Source organism: Podarcis pityusensis, assembly GCF_964106645.2.
Source record: "Podarcis pityusensis genome assembly, contig: HAP1_SCAFFOLD_592, whole genome shotgun sequence".
Taxonomy (NCBI): Eukaryota; Metazoa; Chordata; class Lepidosauria; order Squamata; family Lacertidae; genus Podarcis; species Podarcis pityusensis.
The window spans coordinates 2,448-21,567 of record NW_028293223.1 but is presented as its reverse complement, the minus strand read 5'-3'; the positions used below and the strand labels follow the sequence as shown (position 1 = coordinate 21,567).

The window sequence follows — 19,120 nt, the reverse complement described above, 5'->3', positions numbered from 1 at the left end:
CTTTATAACCTCTGAGATTATCTCCACAAGTGAGTTGAAACGAACATTATTATAGTCCTGTGTGGATTTTCACACTAATCCAAAAGTCCTGTTCAAACGGCAGACGCCATTTCAGCAAGCCCCATAAAATACAGTCTAGGCGTCTGCTCATTAACTTTCCCAGACCTGTTGCTCCATACATCAGTCTCTTCAGGGGAGTTCTTGCCAGATCAAACGTAGAATTCAGATATGTTAACAAAACCGTGGCTTCCTCCCCCCCTTGATCGTAAATCCTGCAACAAAGCCTGCTCATAATGGCGGTTCTCAATTAGAACTGCGTCATCCAAAAGCCTTTCATTTCCTTTCCAGATCTTCCGCTAAGCAAAGCATTTAGTTATTGATTTATTTATTTCCACACAGCTTATTCTTCTATCTCACTTGCTATCAGTTGTGTGACGGATCTTCTTAGGGAGGGGTTGTTAAGTGTTGGAAATTTTCTTTCTGAATCAAGGACCCAATGAACCTAAATTCAACTTTTTTGTACCACATTACATAAATCCAGGACTGTTCCTGACTCGTGTTAATCAGCAGCCTGGTGGAAAGGAAGGACACCTTCCCCATGCAAGGGAATAAAAACATCAATTATTATACAAAGCTTAATTGCTCAGGCCATGACCATTAGGAGTCATTCTTTATTCATTCACTTACTGCATTTATATCCCACTTTTCCCTCCAAAGAATTCAAGGTGGTGTGCATGGTTCTCCCCTTCCTCACTTAATCCCCACAACCACCATGTGAGGTAGGTTAAGCTGAAAGGCTGTAAAAAAAAAGTGCTGTTGCATATTCTCCATGTCCCCAAACATACTGACAATCTCTTGCTCAGTGGGCTATTAGAAACCCCATATTGGGTTTTTTTTAAAAAAAAAATAATTTGATCACAAGTCTTTTAATGGCAGGTAGAACATAAAAGCACAAACTGCACATTCAGAGGTGGTTTACCTCTAAATACCAGATGCCAGCAAAAAAGCAGAGTTGGGGATGAGGAAGGCTAGTCCTTCAACACACTGCTTTTAGGCTTCCTAGAGCCACCTGAATAGCTGCACAAACAGCAGCAGACCTGAGGGACCCCATTCAGAAGGACTCATGCTCTTAACCTGTAATTGGCACGATGGAGACACCCACTTGGCTCTTGCGGCCAACATGGTATGAAAAGTTGGATCACCCTGATTTAGTGTGTCTTGATCTATAGCTGTATTGGACTTTCTGTTTTGGGAAGTTTTAATGTTTGATGTTCTATTCTGTTTTTAGTCCTCTGTTGGGAGCCGCCCAGAGTGGCTGGGGAACCCCAGCCAGATGGGTGGGGTATAAATAATAAAATTATTATTATTATTATTATTACTTGAATTTTCAATTGTTACATGGGTAAAAATGGAGAAGCAGCAATCCTACACAAGGAGTTTATCCTGTCTGAGGCCCACTCAAATGATGTGGAGCTGTGCAGTGCAACACTTGTAGGAATAGTATGGGAATCTGAACAGTCTTTACGAAGTGCTGCATGGGCATGTAGTCATTAATCTGGGAAAGAAAGTAGGGAAGAACAGAAAGAGCTGGGACTTGCCATCAAGATACACAGCTCTCTAAAGCACTTAGATGATATTCCTTTCTACAGCCTTGTTCCCTTTGAAGAACCTGTTGAAGGAGAATATGCTTAGGTCAATGGCCTTGAATTTCCCATCAATTATGAGCTCAGCTAGGGCTTGGCCCACAGCTGGAGACTGCTGAAGTCCGTGTCCACTGAAGCCTGTGGCAAAATAGAGGTTTTCCACCAGTGGGTGCACACCAATCACAGGACTCTGGTCAAAGATGTTGTAGTCATAGTAACCAGCCCAAGAACTCTTCACCTGTCATGAGATAAAGATAAAGCTCTTTCAGTCACAAGATACAGTCCCTGAACTGTCAACGACAGGACTAACAGAGGATCTCAGGGACAGACCCACAGAAACAGACAAGGCTGCACTCTTAAACCCACCAGTAAGTATACCCACTAAGTATACTACTTAGATACTGAATCCTAGCCAGTTATTCCTAGCTGAACAAGAGGGATAAAAGGCTATGTCTAGAACTCAAGAGGGAAAAGCAAGATAGAGATGAAAGGTCTAAGATCTTTGTGATTTGGTGCTAACCTGCAAGAATTGCAGAGTTTGACATCCTAAGAATGTGACTTTTACTTTAAATATGTAATTGATGGATGGCCTACAATCATCCTGGGTAATCCAGAAGGTTAAAAACCAAATTATTTTATTATTAGAGTGGTTTGCAAGATGTGCAAAACATGAAACAAGCAGCTGTGAGCCTTGAGTTCCTCAGTTCCCCATCTCCTCTCTTGCAGCTGGGAGGAGAGAGAAGGAACACATGAGCCCAGGAGTGGGGAAACTGCGACTCTCCAGAAATTACTGGACTCTAGTTCACATCAAACAGCATTATGGCCAACAGTCAGGGATGATGGGAGTTGAAATCTAGCAACATCTGGAGGGCTAAATGTTTCCCATCCCAGTGGTTTAGTGTAATATGTGAAGTGAAATAGTGTCAATGGCTGCGAAACACCCTAGAAGACAAGTCTTCCTAGCCAGATTGCAAACTCACTGTGGCTAATGTACAACTATCAACTCACCCTACAGGAACAAGGAGGAATAAGTTGAAACAGTTGTATTGCTTGCAGAGAATGATTATACCAGCAGAGGACCACTAGTCCGTTCTGACCTCATCACAAAATTCACCGAAGCAAACATACCCAGTCCAAATTCAAAACTTATACAGTCGTACTTTGGATCCCAAACGCCTTGTGAGTCGAACGGTTTGGCTCCCATACGCCGCAAACCCGTAAGTGAGTGTTCTGGTTTGCAAATGTTCTTTGGAACCTGAATGTCCAACGCAACTTCTGATTGGCTGCAGGAGCTTCCTGCAGCCAATCGGAAGCCGCACCTTGGTTTCTGAACGTTTTGGAAGTCGAACGGACTTGCGGAACAGATTCCGTTCAACTTCCGAGGTACCACTGGATTGTCAGAATCAAAGACAACGAGGGGCCTGAAGACTAATGAGGTAGATGAAATGTTGATCATAGTTAGCTCAAAACAGAAATAAATAGAAGGGCAACACAAGATATGAGGAAGTGAAATCTGCAAGGTGATTAACCATAAGTGGGCAGTATGTCTGCACCAGGCCCCAAAATAAATTTTAAGGAGTTAACTCCTTAAACACCTCCTTGAGAAAGTCAATCATTACCTTCAAGGATTGAAAGTTTGGCACCCGGTGAGCCAGCTTGGGCCAGACTTTATCGTGGAAGAACTCATGATCTACTTCCAGGTCCTGGATATCTGGCTCTTCCTCCTAAGAAGAAAGAACAAGAAGCTGAATTCTGGGCACCAGAAAATTACAATCATGGCAGCTGGAAATCTTGTTTGCATTTTGAACCTCCCTTAGAAAAGTGCAGCCACAGGGCAGATAGAGAGCAACTCAAATGCAGTAGCCAAGTCCCAAACTACAGCATGCTCAGATAGGCTTTGGGTAGACTTCAGCTGTCAGTGTGGAGCAGTGAATAGCACTGGGCTTTGACCAAGACAGATCTGGATTCAAATCCCTGTTGAACCACAATGCTTACTCAGTTGTCTTACCCATCATTCTGCCCAGACACTGAAATCCAGGGGGCTGCTGTGGCTTCCTAAGAGTCAGCTCCCAATAAAATCATGGTAAACTCACTTCCGTAGGGCTTAAGCCTCCAAGGTAGTTGCCACCCACGCCTTCCCTCCGGAAGTAAGCTCCTGTGGTGTCGATTAGCAGAGGACACTCCAAGCCAGGTCCATCAGGGCAGTGCCAGACATAGACATACCTAGCAGCACAAGGACAAAGAGAAAATAGCTCCAGCATTTAATCAAGACCAAAATACTAGATCTTCATGCAACCTAAGAGGGATAAAGAGTAGCCACAGGGCATGACACATGAGCTTGGACCTTGAAATTACAACAGGCAAGGTAAGAGCTGTCTTTCATTTCATTTCTTCTTATTATTATTTATTAAATCTCTATACCACCCTCCATCCAAGGATCACAGGATGGTTTACAATATGAAAACACAAAAATGCATACCATAACAAACAAAAAACCCCAGTTTAAAAGCCCGTAGATTGTTTAATTAGCCAATGGCCTGGGAGAAGAGGAATATTTTTTGCCTGGCGTCTCTCCTTGGGGAGAGTATTCCACAAATAGAAAGGAATCTCAGCAAAGACCTGTTCTTCATATTATCACCCTCTGGACCTCTTGTGGAAGAGGCACACAAAGAAAAGCCTCTGATGATGATTGCTAAAGCTGCCTTAGAAACAAAGCCATTGATCCTTCTGGCCTGGCACTGTTTAGTTCAATTAGGAGCAAATCTCAGGCAAAGGTCTCTTTTCCAGCTCTGCAAGCAAAGATCCTTTCAACTTGAAAAGCCCGGGACTGAACCAGGAATATCTGGTATACAAGGCATGTGCTCTTATCACTCTCTCTCTCTTTCTCTCTCTCTCTCTCTCTCTCTCTCTCTCTCTCTCTCACACACACACACACACACACAGATTTAAGGGTGAAATATGAAAGAAGGCAGATGTGCTAGGAAAAAGTTACCAATTCCAGTAATCTATGTTTTACTAGCAAACTTTAAAGAAGGAGGAGCAGTAGCTGTCTAACCATTTGGATCAGGGGCGGGAAACTGTGGCCCCACCACATGTTGCTGGACTACAACCGATCTGCAGAGCCACAGATTTAGAAAAATAAGAAGTGTAGGTCTATCATGTGTGGCAACAGAGGAACAGGACAAAAACTCATAGAATCATAGAGTTGGAAGAGACCACAAGGGCCATCGAGTCCAACCCAACTCTGGCCCTAACTTCAAAGTGAATCATGCTGGCAGCCCTCACAAATCTGAGAATCACAATATAAAAAAAGGTAAAGGGACCCCTGACCATTAGATCCAGTCGTGGCCGACTCTGGGGTTGCAGCGCTCATCTCGCTTTATTGGCCGAGGGAGCCGGCGTACAGCTTCCGGGTCATGTGGCCAGCATGACTAAGCCGCTTCTGGCAAACCAGAGCAGCGCACGGAAACGCCGTTTACCTTCCTGCCGGAGCGGTACCTATTTATCTACTTGCACTTTGAGGTGCTTTCGAACTGCTAAGTGGGCAGGAGCAGGGACCGAGCAACGGAAGCTCACCCCGTTGCGGGGATTCAAACCACCGACCTTCTGATCGGCAAGCCCTAGGCTCTGTGGTTTAACCCACAGTGCCACCCGCATCCCTATCACAATATATGGTTACCATTTAATAGGTATTTAAGATATGAACTCCAAAGCAGCATGAATACTAGGCTTAGCCATACCTTTTCTTGGGTTCCACAGGAAGCCTGATGCCCAGCATTGAGTGTGGCGGCCCAGTTCCAATGCCAGCCATCTCTGCCACACTGCTTGACCAAGCTCCTGCTGCATTCACCACAAAACCACATTCTATTTTGGTGGATTCTATACTGTCGGGCATCTGGACCTAGAGGATAACACAGTAGGGAGGACCTGGTAACTGTTTCATTAGGCAAGCAAATACCCTATCTGACACGGGTTTTCCAGATGACAATGGGGAATACACAAGCAAAAAGGAAAAAAAGCCAGGGAGATGTCACAGGATCTGTGACCAAGCATTTGCTGTATCGTGGAAGTGATGGAGAGCTTTCTGATTTACTTCTTGTTCCATTATGAAAAATGTTGGGATTTCCTGTCTAGTTGCTATTGTGCATTCCACCTCTTTTTCCTGTCACACACAAGCCTGGCAAAGTACACTGCAAGGGACATGCCAGAAAACCCCAGAGAACAATGCCAGAAATTGTTGGCATCCATGTATACCTTCAGTACATTTGCATGGCAGTCTTAAACTGAGCTAACACTGGAGCCACTTCACTTAGGGAGAGAAGAGCAGTTGCCAAGCTTTTTGGGGGGAGGGCAAAGTGCAGACTACTGAACACATACCTATATCTTAGATTGGCTTTTCCTTTAGGCTAGTGGAGCAGGGCTGTGGACCTTCAGATGCTGCTGGACTATAACTCCCATCACCTGCAACCACCAGCAACCAACATCTGGCAAGCCACAGGTTCCTTAGCCCTGTAACAGAGCCAGGGAAGCAGGTAGCACTGCAGCATGGGATACACAAAGAAGCCTGAAATGATATAAAAGCCCCATTTCCAGCCCTTCTCCTGCCCAGTACAATACTGGACCTTGAACAATTGTTAATATGTAATATTGCCATCTAAGACGTCAGTGGCCACAAGCCTGCCTACTTTATCTGTTCTGTCAAAAGTTCAAGGGCAGACAATACTGTACTACAGTTCTTTTTAGTTTTGTAAACTCTCGTTAGCTCTGCAAAATTACAGAAGAACCTCACAGAAACAGAAGTTCTGAGAGGCCCTCACATCAAACATACCGTAACTGATAAGTAGAAAAGACTACCCAATAAAACCTTTAATAAAAATTATAATTTTTTAAAAAAATTGAGGGCTTTCTGTGAGCTTCTTCTTGGAAGCTTCTACTCAGCACATCTTGCCCCTACTTTTAATTGAAGTAGTTCAAATAATGACTTACATTAACACCCTTGATACGGGAGAAATTAATACGATCCCCATCATGTGTCCTCAGTTCTTCTGTATACAAGTCGAAAGCTGCAGATGATGAAAAAGAACATACAGAAGCAACTTTGCTTTGGCTCAACTTTGAAATCTAAGACATGGAAAAATGAGGGCTTCCAATCCCTTGGGTAAAATATTTGAAGCATTTTTTGTAGCCCCCCTTCATTAGATCAGATTTCAGGATGGTATACGGCAGCTGTGTGTAAACATTGGGTCCTCCAGATAATAATAATAAAAATTATTTATATCCCGCCCTCCCCAGCCGAAGCCGGGCTCAGAGTGGCTAACAACAGTAAAATAATACAACAAGTTGTTACTAGACTGCAGATCCCATCAACTGCAGCAAGCATGGCCAATGGCTAGGGATAATGGGATTTGTAGTTCAGCCATATTTGAACTACTATAGGGACGCGGGTGGCGCTGTGGGTTAAACCACTGAGCCTAGGACATGCTGATCAGAAGGTCGGCGGTTCGAATCCCCCTGACGGGGTGAGCTCCCGTTGTTCGGTCCCTGCTCCTGCCAACCTAGCAGTTCGAAAGCATGTCAAAGTGCAAGTAGATAAATAGGTACCACTCCGGCGGGAAGGTAAACGGCGTTTCCGTGCGCTGCTCTGGTTGGCCAGAAGCGGCTTAGTCATGCTGGCCACATGACCTGGAAGCTGTACGCCGGCTCCCTCAGCCAGTAAAGCGAGATGAGCACTGCAACCCCAGAGTCGGTCACGATTGGACCTAATGGTCAGGGGTCCCTTTACCTTTACCTTAATATTTGAAGAACCAAAGACTCCCCACACCTGGTATACAGCATAAAACAAATATACAAAACAGTGAAACTTTAATTTTAAAATAGACTCGCTCAGTTTAAATCATTAACATCTGCAGAACTATCTAGGTAAATAATAATGTTTCTGCCTGGTGCTTAAACAATACGGTTGGAGGGCATTCCACTGCTCCTGCAGCCAACTGGAAGCTGTGCCTTGGTTTTTTAACGGTTTCGGATTCTGTTTGAGAACCAAGGTAAGATTGTACTGAATAGGGTTTCTGCCCCCTGGTGCCAGGAGCTGAGCTGCCCAACACAATTCAGTGGTAATGATGGTGTGCTTGCAATACCAAGTGAGGGTGACAAGACTCACATTTCACTTCGCCGCAGCTCTGGTAGACACCCAATGATATTGCTTTGTTCCGGAAAGCGTTGAGAAGAGTCCAGGGGTCAAACCATCCCTCATTTTCCAAGCCTTAAGACGACAAAACAGAACGCAAGAAAGGCAACCTAGTTTAGAATTACATTGCCATGACACCTATTCTGCAGCCATACTCTGAACATTTCTGAATTGCACTCTTGGTTGGCTAAGAATAATTGATCTTTCCCAACAGGCAAACTCAGTAAAAAAGCCCAGAACAAAACAGAACAACCCCCACCCCCTGCAAGATTTCTTATACAGTCAAACCTCGGTTGTTGAACATAATCCGTTCCAGAAGATAATTTGACTTCAGAAACGTTCAGTAACCGAGGCGCAGCTTCCAATTGGTTGCAAGAGCTTCTTGCACTCAAGTGGAAGCCCCATCGGACATTTGAGTTCTGAGGAACGTTTGAAAACCAGAGCATTTACTTCTGGGTTCTCAGTGTTTGAAAACAGAGCTGTTCGAGAACCAAGGTTTGACTGTAACAAGTAACCTCCATTGTACTTTGCCAAACAGTTAGCAGTGTTAGAAGAGGCAATTTGGTCCAGGTTTGCTCTTATCTGCAGCTCTGTCTCTTGGTCACTAAAAGAAATGTGACAGAACCCAGAAAATATGACCAGATATTAGGAAACCAGGCAATAACATGAGAAGGGGATGGGGCCCTGGCAACAGCAGGAATAATAGTGAGACTCTCATTTAAGAGACACTTCAGAATACCAAGTAAGAAAATGTGTAGGCAGAAATCTATCAAAATTCTCAATAAGCAGAAAATCTGCTCTCAGCTTTCAGTGTTTTTATTGCCTTTGCAGCCATTGGATAGATGTGTAGATAAAAGCACGAGCACATTTTATTGAAATGTATTTTTTTTCTTTTAAACTATTTAATAAATGAGATAATTGCGCTAATATTCATGGGTTGTGCCATTTTGCCCTGACATATGGCTCTCCAACATTTCTGACTATGGATCTGAGTGAGAATGAAGCTGATGGGGCAGGGGTTGAAGGACCAGTACTGGACTAGCTACTCATAAGGAAGCTGTTAGCAGAAAATAGGAGAAATGGGGGCTTGCTCATTCTAGAGTCCCTGTAAGTTAAGCATACAAAAAAGAAGAACAGAGCATTTTTATTTTAAACTGTTTACTTGAGACAGCAGTGCTATTAATCTTTAGGAAAGATGGAGATTCAGCAGTCTAGTACCAATGGAAGCCAAAGCTACTCCATCTGTATTCAACCACGGATACTTCTTTTTCAGTTGTGCCGGTGATAGTAGTGAGATCTCTGCTCCTTCCCTCCTGAAAAACGCAAGCAAACAAACCATTAAAGAACGCTCATCAGAATGCACAAGATGGGGGGGAAATCCATTTTGTCAATTTAAAAGATGCTCTAATAAAGGCAGGAAGGGGCAATTTATGTTATTATTTTTAAAGTCAAAAAGTCTACTTTCCAAAAAAAGTAATTTTGAAATAATCTGCGTGAGCAAATAGGTAAAATTACCAGAGGTGATCTCAATGCTGGGGGCAGAAAACCACTATGGCTTTAAAAGAACGTAACATTTTCAAATACCTCATTCATACATACATGCCTATCACTGTTTCTTCTCTCTAAGAAACTTTTACCCAAAGGATCCTCAGAACCCCATACCTTTGAATTCCAACATTCTCCTCCAGCAGAGCAGCTCCATCCTCTGAAGCCAGGAAGAGATAGCCCGATGGGTTAAACTGAATATCTATGGGTGGCTGGGTGACAACACCAAGGTATTGCTGGAACAAAAAGATAATCTGTTTACAATTTCAAGGATTGCTGTCTTCAGGATGGGATGGAGTGGGAAACTTACAGGAATACATATCACTGCTATAGCTCTTTTCTTGAGCGTTTAAAAAGCTTTATGATCACTGTAGTCCATGGGTAGGCAAACTAAGGCTCGGGGGCCGGATCCAGCCCAATCACCTTCTAAATCTGGCCCGTGGACGGTCCGGGAATCAGCATGTTTTTACATGAGTAGAATGTGTGCTGTTATTTAAAATGCATCTCTGGGTTATTTGTGGGGCATAGGAATTCGTTCATTCCCCCCCAAAAATATAGTCTGGCCCCCCACAAGGTCTGAGGGACAGTGGACCAGCCCCCTGCTGAAAAAGTTTGCTGACCCCTGCATGTAGTCCTTACACAACAGTGCATTATTGTTATCCGCATATTCTAGATGAGAAGCTATGGGGGAGGGGGATAATGGCTTATCTAGGACTACTTGATCATGGCAAAGAAAATATCTGAACTGGTTTATGCTTCATTCTTAAAAGTGCAATTCCAAGCACGTTTACTAAAAGTGGGACATTCTCTAATAAGTGTGCTTAGGACTTCAGACTTGACCATTATGATATGCCAACTCTTAGCATCTCTCAAGCACACATGATGTAACAATGGCCGGAGGATTTAGGAGAAAAATAATAGACAAAAGAAACAATCCATGCATGTATACGGGGCGATAAATTAAAACCGAAGAAGCTTCAAGAATGACACATGTCCAAAATTCCCAACAGTATATAAACAGAAATGTACAACTTTAACTTCTGATCTAGAAAGTGTATAGTATATGGTTACCCAATAGCACTCTTAATGGAGTTGAGACAAAATCAGGAAGAAAAACCAGTGTTTTCTGTTTGAATAACTTGCTACTGGGATGCCAATTGATAGATTCAGATCTGTATGTGGATGCTAGGGTGACTGAGTTATTAGGACAAGGGCAGTGGAGCAAACTGCACCATGGTTATTCAGTGCATTCAAACACTCCACCACTGTACTGTATATATCGAAGTAGTTGCACATTCCCATATCTTGTCTCCTTCAAGATGGACCGATGGCCCATTTGCCTTTTCTAGAGGATGCAAGGCAGACCGCTGACAGAAGCAAGTGTGAGAATCCTCCACACCAACACTCCCACAAACACCCAGACATTATGACATACGTTGATGGTACGCAGGAAGTTTGCCGAAAACTGGCACATCTTGATATTTTCTGGAATCGAATACTGCTGGCGTATTCCCCCTACAGAGAGTACTGTAGATGCTTTGGAATACTGCAAAGAAGCAAAACAGAAAATGATGCTGTCACTTAGCTCCATAGTCAAATCCCCTCTCCCAGAAACATTTCAGTAATATAAAGAGCAGCAAGAAAATAAAAGGCAATTGTGGAAGAGATTCCCTGGCAGGACAAAATGGTGAATGCCCATTATTGCTGTTGCAGCATTATCAATCTGCAATTCAAAAGGTCACCTACTATTTCTACATTTAACATAATGAACGGCCACCCTGATTACTTATTTATCCTGCCCTGCCTCCAAGAAGTACAGGGCAGAATTCAGAGTTCTCTCTCCCTGCCCTTCTGTTTAATATTTACAACTAAAGCTGTGAGGCAGGTGAAGCTGAGAATGTGTGGTTGGCTTTCAGTCACCTAGATAGCATGATGGCTGAGCAGAGATTTGAAGCAGGTCTCCATGGGCCAAGTCTGACACTAAGTACTACAGCACACCTTCAGAAATGCACTTTAATGCAATTCATCTTTCTAGAAGGGACCTGAATACCGTCAATGACCATTTTGTGTGGGTGTTCTGTCCCTGGGCCCTGCGTTGGTGGAGGCGGTATCAGCGCCCTCTTGCCCCCTTCCACACCAGTTCCTCCCTATTAATGACGCTGTCCTGTCACTTCCGGGTTTGTCGCCATGCGTGTCTTTTGGACGCATATTAATGGCTCATTGCCTCTATCGCACAAAGTAAGCCCAACACTTAACAAACCTGATGTTTGAAAACGTTCCCCAAGACCCCCATTATTGATCTCAGATGTTAAATGACCTTAAGGTCTTTCTCCACCACCACTACTCGATATGCATTTCTCTGTGGTTCTTTCATCTTCAGCCAGAAGGCAATAGACCAGCCAATTACTCCACCCCCAACAATGACCACATCAGCGTGGTCAGGAGGTAAACCTTCTGTAACATGCCCAGGGTGCCAGCTACTGCCAGGAAGGAAGTCTTTCATTTTCTTGTAGGCATCGATGACTCCCTTCTCCAAATCTGAAAGAAGCCGGAAATAATACCATGCTGTTAGTGCTTAGCAGACTTAGCAAACCGAGAAATAAAGCCAAAACCTTATTGCTACCAAACATGTCCAATATATCAAGTTTGGAGAAAGCAGAATCCAGCATTTCATGAATCTCAGCCCTTACGGTAGAAATGTATGTTTGAAAGGCTTGGCAATTCTCAGCTACAGAGAGATGTCATGTCCTTGCTGTGTATTTAAAGCACTCTTGCACTATTTTAACAGTAATGGCTTCGCCCAAAGAATTCTCAGCACTGTAGTTTGCGAAGGGTGCTTCAACTCTGTGAGGAATCTCTTAACCACTCTCACTCAATGAACTGCAGTTTTCAGGATTCTTTGCGGGAAGCAATGACTGTTAAACAACAACCATTTATTATTTATACTGCACCCATCTGGCTGGGTTTCCCCAGCCAGTCTAGGCAGCTTCCAACAAAAGATTAAAAATGTTTTAATGTAACATCAGTCATAAAAACTTCCCTAAACAGGGCAGCCTTCAGATGTCTTCTAAAAGTCTGATAGTTGTTTATTTCCTTGACATCTGATGGGAGGGCGGGTGCCACTACCGAGAAGGCCCTCTGCCTGGTTCCCTGTAACTTCGCTTCTTGCAGTGAGGGAACTGCCAGAAGGCCCTTGGCGCTGGACCTCAGTGTCCGGGTTGGATGGTGGGGGTGGAGACACTCCTTCAGGTATACAGGGCTGAGGCTGTTTAGGGCTTTAAAGATCAGCACCAACACTTTGAATTGTGCTCGGAAACGTAAAGTGGCATGCTACTGCTTTAACTGTACGGTGTGGTTGTGAACAGAATGGTTGAATATGTTTCCCGGTGGCTTCAAAGCTCCATATAACTTATTCCCTTTCCCCCCACAAGATATGTAGATTTATGAAGAGAGAAAGAACATCCATGTTCTCCACAAAAATTTACGCAAGCTGTAGAAAGCAGCTTTTCTTGTTAAAAAAATAAAAGCAAAGTTACAATGGCTGTTCTGTTTATAGAACAAAACATAGCTCTAATTAAAACCATACTGACTGAAACAACCAGTTATCAGTTGTCAGGGGTTCAGGAGCAGAGGCAAGGGCAAGGGAGGAAACAGAGAGCGAGGGAGAGGAGGCAGAAGAAAAGATGAGTGATGACGACGACCCGAGATCTCCGAGTCTTTCCAGTGAATCAGAAGATTCACAGAAAGGAGCACCAGTGGCCAGGGCAAGGGGGGAGCCTAGGGGGACACCCCAGGAAGATAGAGCCAGAGGGGACTCAGAGGGGAGCAGTTGGAAATCAGGACCAGCGTCACCGCCAGAGAGCAGGGAAGAGGAAGGGCGCCAGGGATCAAGCGCTGGCAGCTCACAACAGGGGGGAGGGCACGAGTCAGGAGTGGCCACACCTCCATCGGGGAGCGAAGAAACGGTCAGACGGAAGGTGGAAGGTTGGGCGCGCGTGCCAAGTTCAAATGCACAGGAAGGTGGCGCAGTTGGCAGCCCGGAAAGGGAGCCAGGTCCTAAAGCCCGCCGAAAGGAGGGAGAAGAGTCAGGGGGGTCAGCGTCAGCGTCAGAGGAATCCCGGAAGGAAGAGACCCCGGGGGGCAGAGGGACCCAGAGAAGAACAGTCAGGCGGAAAAGGTGGAGCAAGGCTAGGATATTAAGTTGGTGTACAAGGGGCGGAGACTCAGATGGAGCTTCGCCGATCTAACCATGAGACGTAGAGTTGCACGCAGCAGCTTGAGAATGGAAACTGTAACTCAATAAAGACTTTTATTTAATGATCGCTGGCTAGCGTGATCCTCTGTGAGCTAGGATCTGGAAGCAGCTCTGACAGTAAGCTCCATCTCTAGATTGTGGGCATCTACGTCCTCGCGGAGAGGAGAGAAAGCGGGTGCCTACTAGCGAGCTCACGAACGGCAGACAACATGACGGCCGAACAGCAGATAGTGGAACTCAGAGAAGCAGTGACACGACTGAATGCCGAGGCTCTTGCATCCAGGAAGAGAGAGGAGGACGCAGCTGCCGCCTACAGGGATCTCCAGGTCAGGTTGGAAGTGCTTACGAAGCAAGGGCAACTGACACCCAAACCGGAGGGGATTGGGTTGGGGAGACGAACAGGCGGTCTGGTCTCTCACTTCGATGGGAATTTGCAACAGTACCCCAACTTTAGAGCAGATGTAATGTGTGCACTGCAACTGCTGAACAAAGACTTTAGAGATGAGCAAGAGAAGGTGGGATTCATCATGTCCCATTTGCATGGAGATGCTAAAGCATGGCTGCGCAATTTGTGGAGAGATAAGGATCCGGCGCTCCAAAATGCGGATGCCTTTATTAAAGCGATGGATGGGTGCTTTTTATCAAGCATTGACGTGGATCTTGCTCGGCAGGAGATACATGGACTGAAGCAAGGGAGGGCCAGCGTAAGGCAGTACCATGCCCGCTTTTTCGCTTTGGTCAGTGCCCTGGAATGGGACAGAGATTCGGCTCCTGTAAGAGACCTGTTTTGGGAGGGATTGCACGGCTCGGTTAAAGATGAAATTGCGAGGGGGGAGAGACCCCGGACCACGCAGGAGATCGTTCAGAGGGCGCTGGCGGTGGGGGTGCGGCTGGAAGGACGTCCGTGGAGCAGGGACGAAGGGCGTGGAGGGCGCGAACCAGCCAGGGGCTCCTCCTTCCTTCCCAGAGAAGCAGCGCGTGCGCAATCCACGCCTCCGCCAGGAGGAGGAGCGGAACCTATGGAGGTTGGAGGTGCAAGGGCTCAGTCAGCAGCCAGAGCCCTAGCACCGGCAGCAGTGAAAGCGAAGCCTCCTAGAGGGAACAGGAAGTGTTACATCTGCGATGATCCACAGCATATGGCGAAAGAGTGTCCCCAGAGGCTCCACAAGCACACTGCAGCCTCAGCAATGGTAACTGCAGCAACGCAGCAAGGACAACCACAGCAGGGAAACGAAGGAGTCTGGTTGGAAGAAGAGGCACTGGGGCCCAGCCAGACGTGTCAGTGAAGCAGTCCCCAGAGATTTTACAGCCCATGGACCCCCTCCCGCCCAAACCGGTAGTGAAGCTCACCGCGTCGCTCCAGCTGCCCAATGGAATCACCATGGACGTGCCAATCACCATTGACTCCGGAAGCAATGCGGACTTTATAGGGCAGGACTTTGTCGACCGGCACGCTATACAGTTGCTGCCTGCCACGCTGCCCCTGCAGGTTGTCACGGTGGATGGCAGGGAGCTGCTAGGGGGGCAAGTGGTGAAGCAGACGCCACCAATGGTGATGCGACTTGGGAATCACAGGGAAATCATCAGCTTCAATGTCACTCAACTATCGGACACGCCCATTGTATTGGGCATGAGTTGGCTGGACAAGCACAGCCCGACGCTGGCTTGGTACCAGAGGCAGCTGACCTTCGGCTCTTCCTTTTGCGCTGAACACTGCATCGTGCCCAGGCAGGAAGGAGGGGAAGAGGAGTCACAGCTGCAGCTAGGCACGCTGCAAGCGGTTCCCCACAAGTACGCAGAATTTTTGGAGGTTTTCTGCGAGAAAGAGGCAGACAGGCTACCCCCCCACAGACCATATGACTGCAAAATTGACCTGCTGCCGGGGGCGGCGCTGCCCAAAGGGAAGCTGTATTCCATGTCTGAGGACGAACTGCAGGAACTCAAAGAGTTCATAGATCATAATTTGGAGCGCGGTTTCATCCGAGAGTCCAAGGCAGCGGGGGGCAGTCCGGTATTCTTTGTTAAGAAGCGGGACACGCCCCAAAAAAGACTTGTAGTGGACTTTCGCATCTTGAACAGTGTGACCAAGCCATCGGACTTCCCCATGCCCCGAATCGACGACCTCCTCGCAAAGGTACGGAAGGGCAGAGTGTTCACCAAGTTGGACCTGCGAGGGGCATACAACCTCATTCGCATGCGGGAGGGAGATGAGTGGAAGACAGCCATGTTCACGCCCCTGGGCACCTACGAATATAGAGTTATGCCTTTTGGATTGCAAAATGGCTCCCACGTTTTTCAAGCTTTCATGCATCACGTGTTGGCGGGGCTCCTCTACAAGACGTGCGTCTGTTTCTTGGATGACATCCTGATCTTTTCGGAATCGCAGCAGGAGCATGACAGACACGTCAAGGAAGTGCTGAGCAGGCTACAGCAACATAGGCTTTATGCCAAGCTGGAGAAGTGCCAATTCGACGTGACCGAGGTGGATTTCCTGGGCTACAAGTTGTCTGATAAAGGGCTCGCCATGGACAGCGCCAAGGTCCGAGCAGTGTTGGATTGGAAAAGCCCACGCAACCGGAAGGAGGTCCAACGGTTTGTCGGCTTCGCGAACTTCTATCGCAAGTTTATCAAAGGCTTTGCGATGCAGACAGCGGCCATCACGGACACGCTCAGCTCCAAGAAAAAGAAGTTCATCTGGACAGAGCAGGCGGAGCAGTCCTTTCAGGCACTCAAGCGTCTCTTCGCGTCGGAAGAGCAGCTGCTTCATGTCAACCCCAGCAGGCCGATGAGGGTGGAGACAGACGCTTCGGACAGAGCCGTGGGAGCAGTCCTGCTGCAGAAAGACCCGCAGGGGGTTTGGAGGCCGGGAGCGTTTTACTCAAGGAAGCTCAGCAAGTCCGAACAGAACTACACCATCTGGGACAGGGAGTTGCTGGCCATTCATGCAGCGTTCAAAGCGTGGAGGCACTTCCTGATCGGCGCCAAGCACACGGTGCAGGTCTGCACGGACCACAAGAATCTAGAGCACTGGCGCACGGCACAGTTCCTGAACCAGAGGCAGATACGTTGGGCTGAGTTCTTTGCGAATTTCGACTTCCGAATAGAGTATGTCCCGGGGGACACCAACATCATGGCGGATGCTCTCTCCCGTAAGCCACAGTATCTGGAGGAGGCAACGCCAGCGGCCGCCATGCACATCTTCGCACCGACAGTGTGGGCGTGCGCGGCGGCGACAGTTGACCTGGATGCGGTGCGACGAGCGTTGCAGGATGACTCCTTCGCGCAAGCAAAGATGGCAGAGGTGCACAGGGGCACGGCAGCGACCGACGAGTTCCAGCTGCGAGATGGTTTGCTCATCCGTAAAGGGGCCATCTACGTGCCGGGAGACGAACTTCGCGCCAAGGTACTGCAGCAGCTGCACGACGCGCCCACTGCCGGGCACTTTGGCAAGGAGAAGACGGTGGAATTAGTAGCCAGAGACTTCTGGTGGCCCGGAATGAGAGGGGACGTCGCGGACTACGTGGCGAGGTGTGACACCTGCCAGAGGTCCAAACCAGTGCACAGACCGCCGGCCGGACTGCTGGAACCGCTGCAAACTCCGTTCGAGCCATGGGAGAGAGTGGCCCTGGACTTTGTCACGGATCTGCCCAGCTCGAGGGGCAAGACGGCTGTGCTGGTGGTGGTGGATTTGTTCTCCAAGATGGCACATTTCATTCCGTGTGCAAAGGTGGCCACGGCGGAACAAACCGCCAAACTGTTCATAGACCACGTGTTCAAGGTTCACGGTCTGCCGCGGTCTATTCTGTCCGACCGAGGGCGACAGTTCATCTCAAACTTCTGGCAGAGGCTGATGGGCTTCCTGAACGTCAAGATCAACCTGGCGTCGGCTAGACACCCGCAGACCAACGGGCAAGCGGAGCGGGTCAATGCCATCATGCAGCAGTACCTGAGATGTTATGCGAATCAACAGCCTGCGACGTGGGTGGATTACCTGCCTCTCGCTGAGTTCGCCTACAACAACACGAAGCACGTGTCCACGGGGGTCACGCCGTTCTTCGCCAACAACGGGAGGCACCCTAGAACCTTCCCGGGACTGGAAAGAATGGGGGAGGGGGAGCCGCAGACAGCAGATGCGTTCGCGTCGGAGTTGCAGGAGGTCCACGATCAGCTGCGGCGGCACCTGGAGCTGGCTAAACACGCATACAAGGTACAAGCGGACAAACACAGAAGGGTTGGCGAAGAGATCCATGTGGGAGACTGGGTCTGGTTAGCAGCCCACGCAGTGCCGGCCAGGTCGTTGGCGAAGAAGAAACTAGGGCATAAACAACTGGGGCCCTACCAAGTCGACGAACAGGTCAACCCGGTGGCTTTCAGGCTGGCTCTTCCGGAGGGTTCCAAAATGCATCCGGTGTTCCACAGATCGGTGCTCACTCCCTACAAGGCACCTCACAGGTTTCAGGAACCAGGAACGGCACCGGGTCCGCTCCGAGAGAGAACCGGGCAAGGGGGAGTGGCACAGGAGGAGCGCATCAACGAAGTCACGGAGATTTTGGACTCCAGATGGGGGGAAGAGGGGGTAGAATACCTTCTCGCCAAGGAGGGCACCCCGGCCAGTGCCAACAGCTGGGTGCCGGGCTACGCTTTAGACGAACCTCTGCTCAAAGAAGAGTTTCATGCCCTCTTCCCACATAGGCCAATGCCAGCAGACTTTTTCGACGACTGGCTTTTCACGCCCACGCTTTCAGCCAGCACGTTCCGGGGGTTCGACTCGGACGAGGAACCGACACGAGACGCCCGTTCCCCAGAGGGGTCACCCTCGGGATCTGCTTCAGAACCCTCGTATTGGTGGGATGATCGACCAGAGGAGCAGTTCCGCAGAAGGTGGCTGGAGGGTCCAGGACGAGCAACGTCTCCAGAAGGCAACGAGGGAGAGACGGACATGGACGTTTTCGGGGACGACCCGGGTTTCGAGCACGGCGGCACAGAGATGGAAGCGGAGGTGACCGTCGTCAACGAGAGCAGGGAGGAAGAACCGGAAGACTTCGGATGGCGGCCCGCCACGGGAAGCGAACTGTATCCGACATTCGTCCCCCTGACACGGCAGCACCCAGATCCCGCACCGGAAGGAGGGGAGGGGGGAAGAGGGGGCTTCGAGGGGGGGATGGATGTCAGGGGTTCAGGAGCAGAGGCAAGGGCAAGGGAGGAAACAGAGAGCGAGGGAGAGGAGGCAGAAGAAAAGATGAGTGATGACGACGACCCGAGATCTCCGAGTCTTTCCAGTGAATCAGAAGATTCACAGAAAGGAGCACCAGTGGCCAGGGCAAGGGGGGAGCCTAGGGGGACACCCCAGGAAGATAGAGCCAGAGGGGACTCAGAGGGGAGCAGTTGGAAATCAGGACCAGCGTCACCGCCAGAGAGCAGGGAAGAGGAAGGGCGCCAGGGATCAAGCGCTGGCAGCTCACAACAGGGGGGAGGGCACGAGTCAGGAGT

The 19,120-nt window shown here is 48.2% G+C and overlaps 1 protein-coding gene across 1 annotated transcript; it reads right to left on the bottom strand.

The window, feature by feature from the left end:
• Window positions 1-635: 635 nt before the first annotated feature.
• Window positions 636-12,014, bottom strand: LOC308469201 (FAD-dependent oxidoreductase domain-containing protein 1-like). Its single transcript, XM_081024546.1, has 10 exons — window positions 11,693-12,014; window positions 10,811-10,921; window positions 9,493-9,611; window positions 9,049-9,143; window positions 7,804-7,905; window positions 6,630-6,706; window positions 5,384-5,544; window positions 3,737-3,866; window positions 3,263-3,367; window positions 636-1,881 (listed from the first exon to the last, which is right to left on the bottom strand). The coding sequence occupies exons 1-10, from the start codon at window positions 11,876-11,878 to the stop codon at window positions 1,627-1,629; spliced, it is 1,341 nt and encodes a 446-aa protein (XP_080880672.1). The 5' UTR covers window positions 11,879-12,014; the 3' UTR covers window positions 636-1,626.
• Between the last annotated feature and the right edge of the window lie 7,106 nt (window positions 12,015-19,120).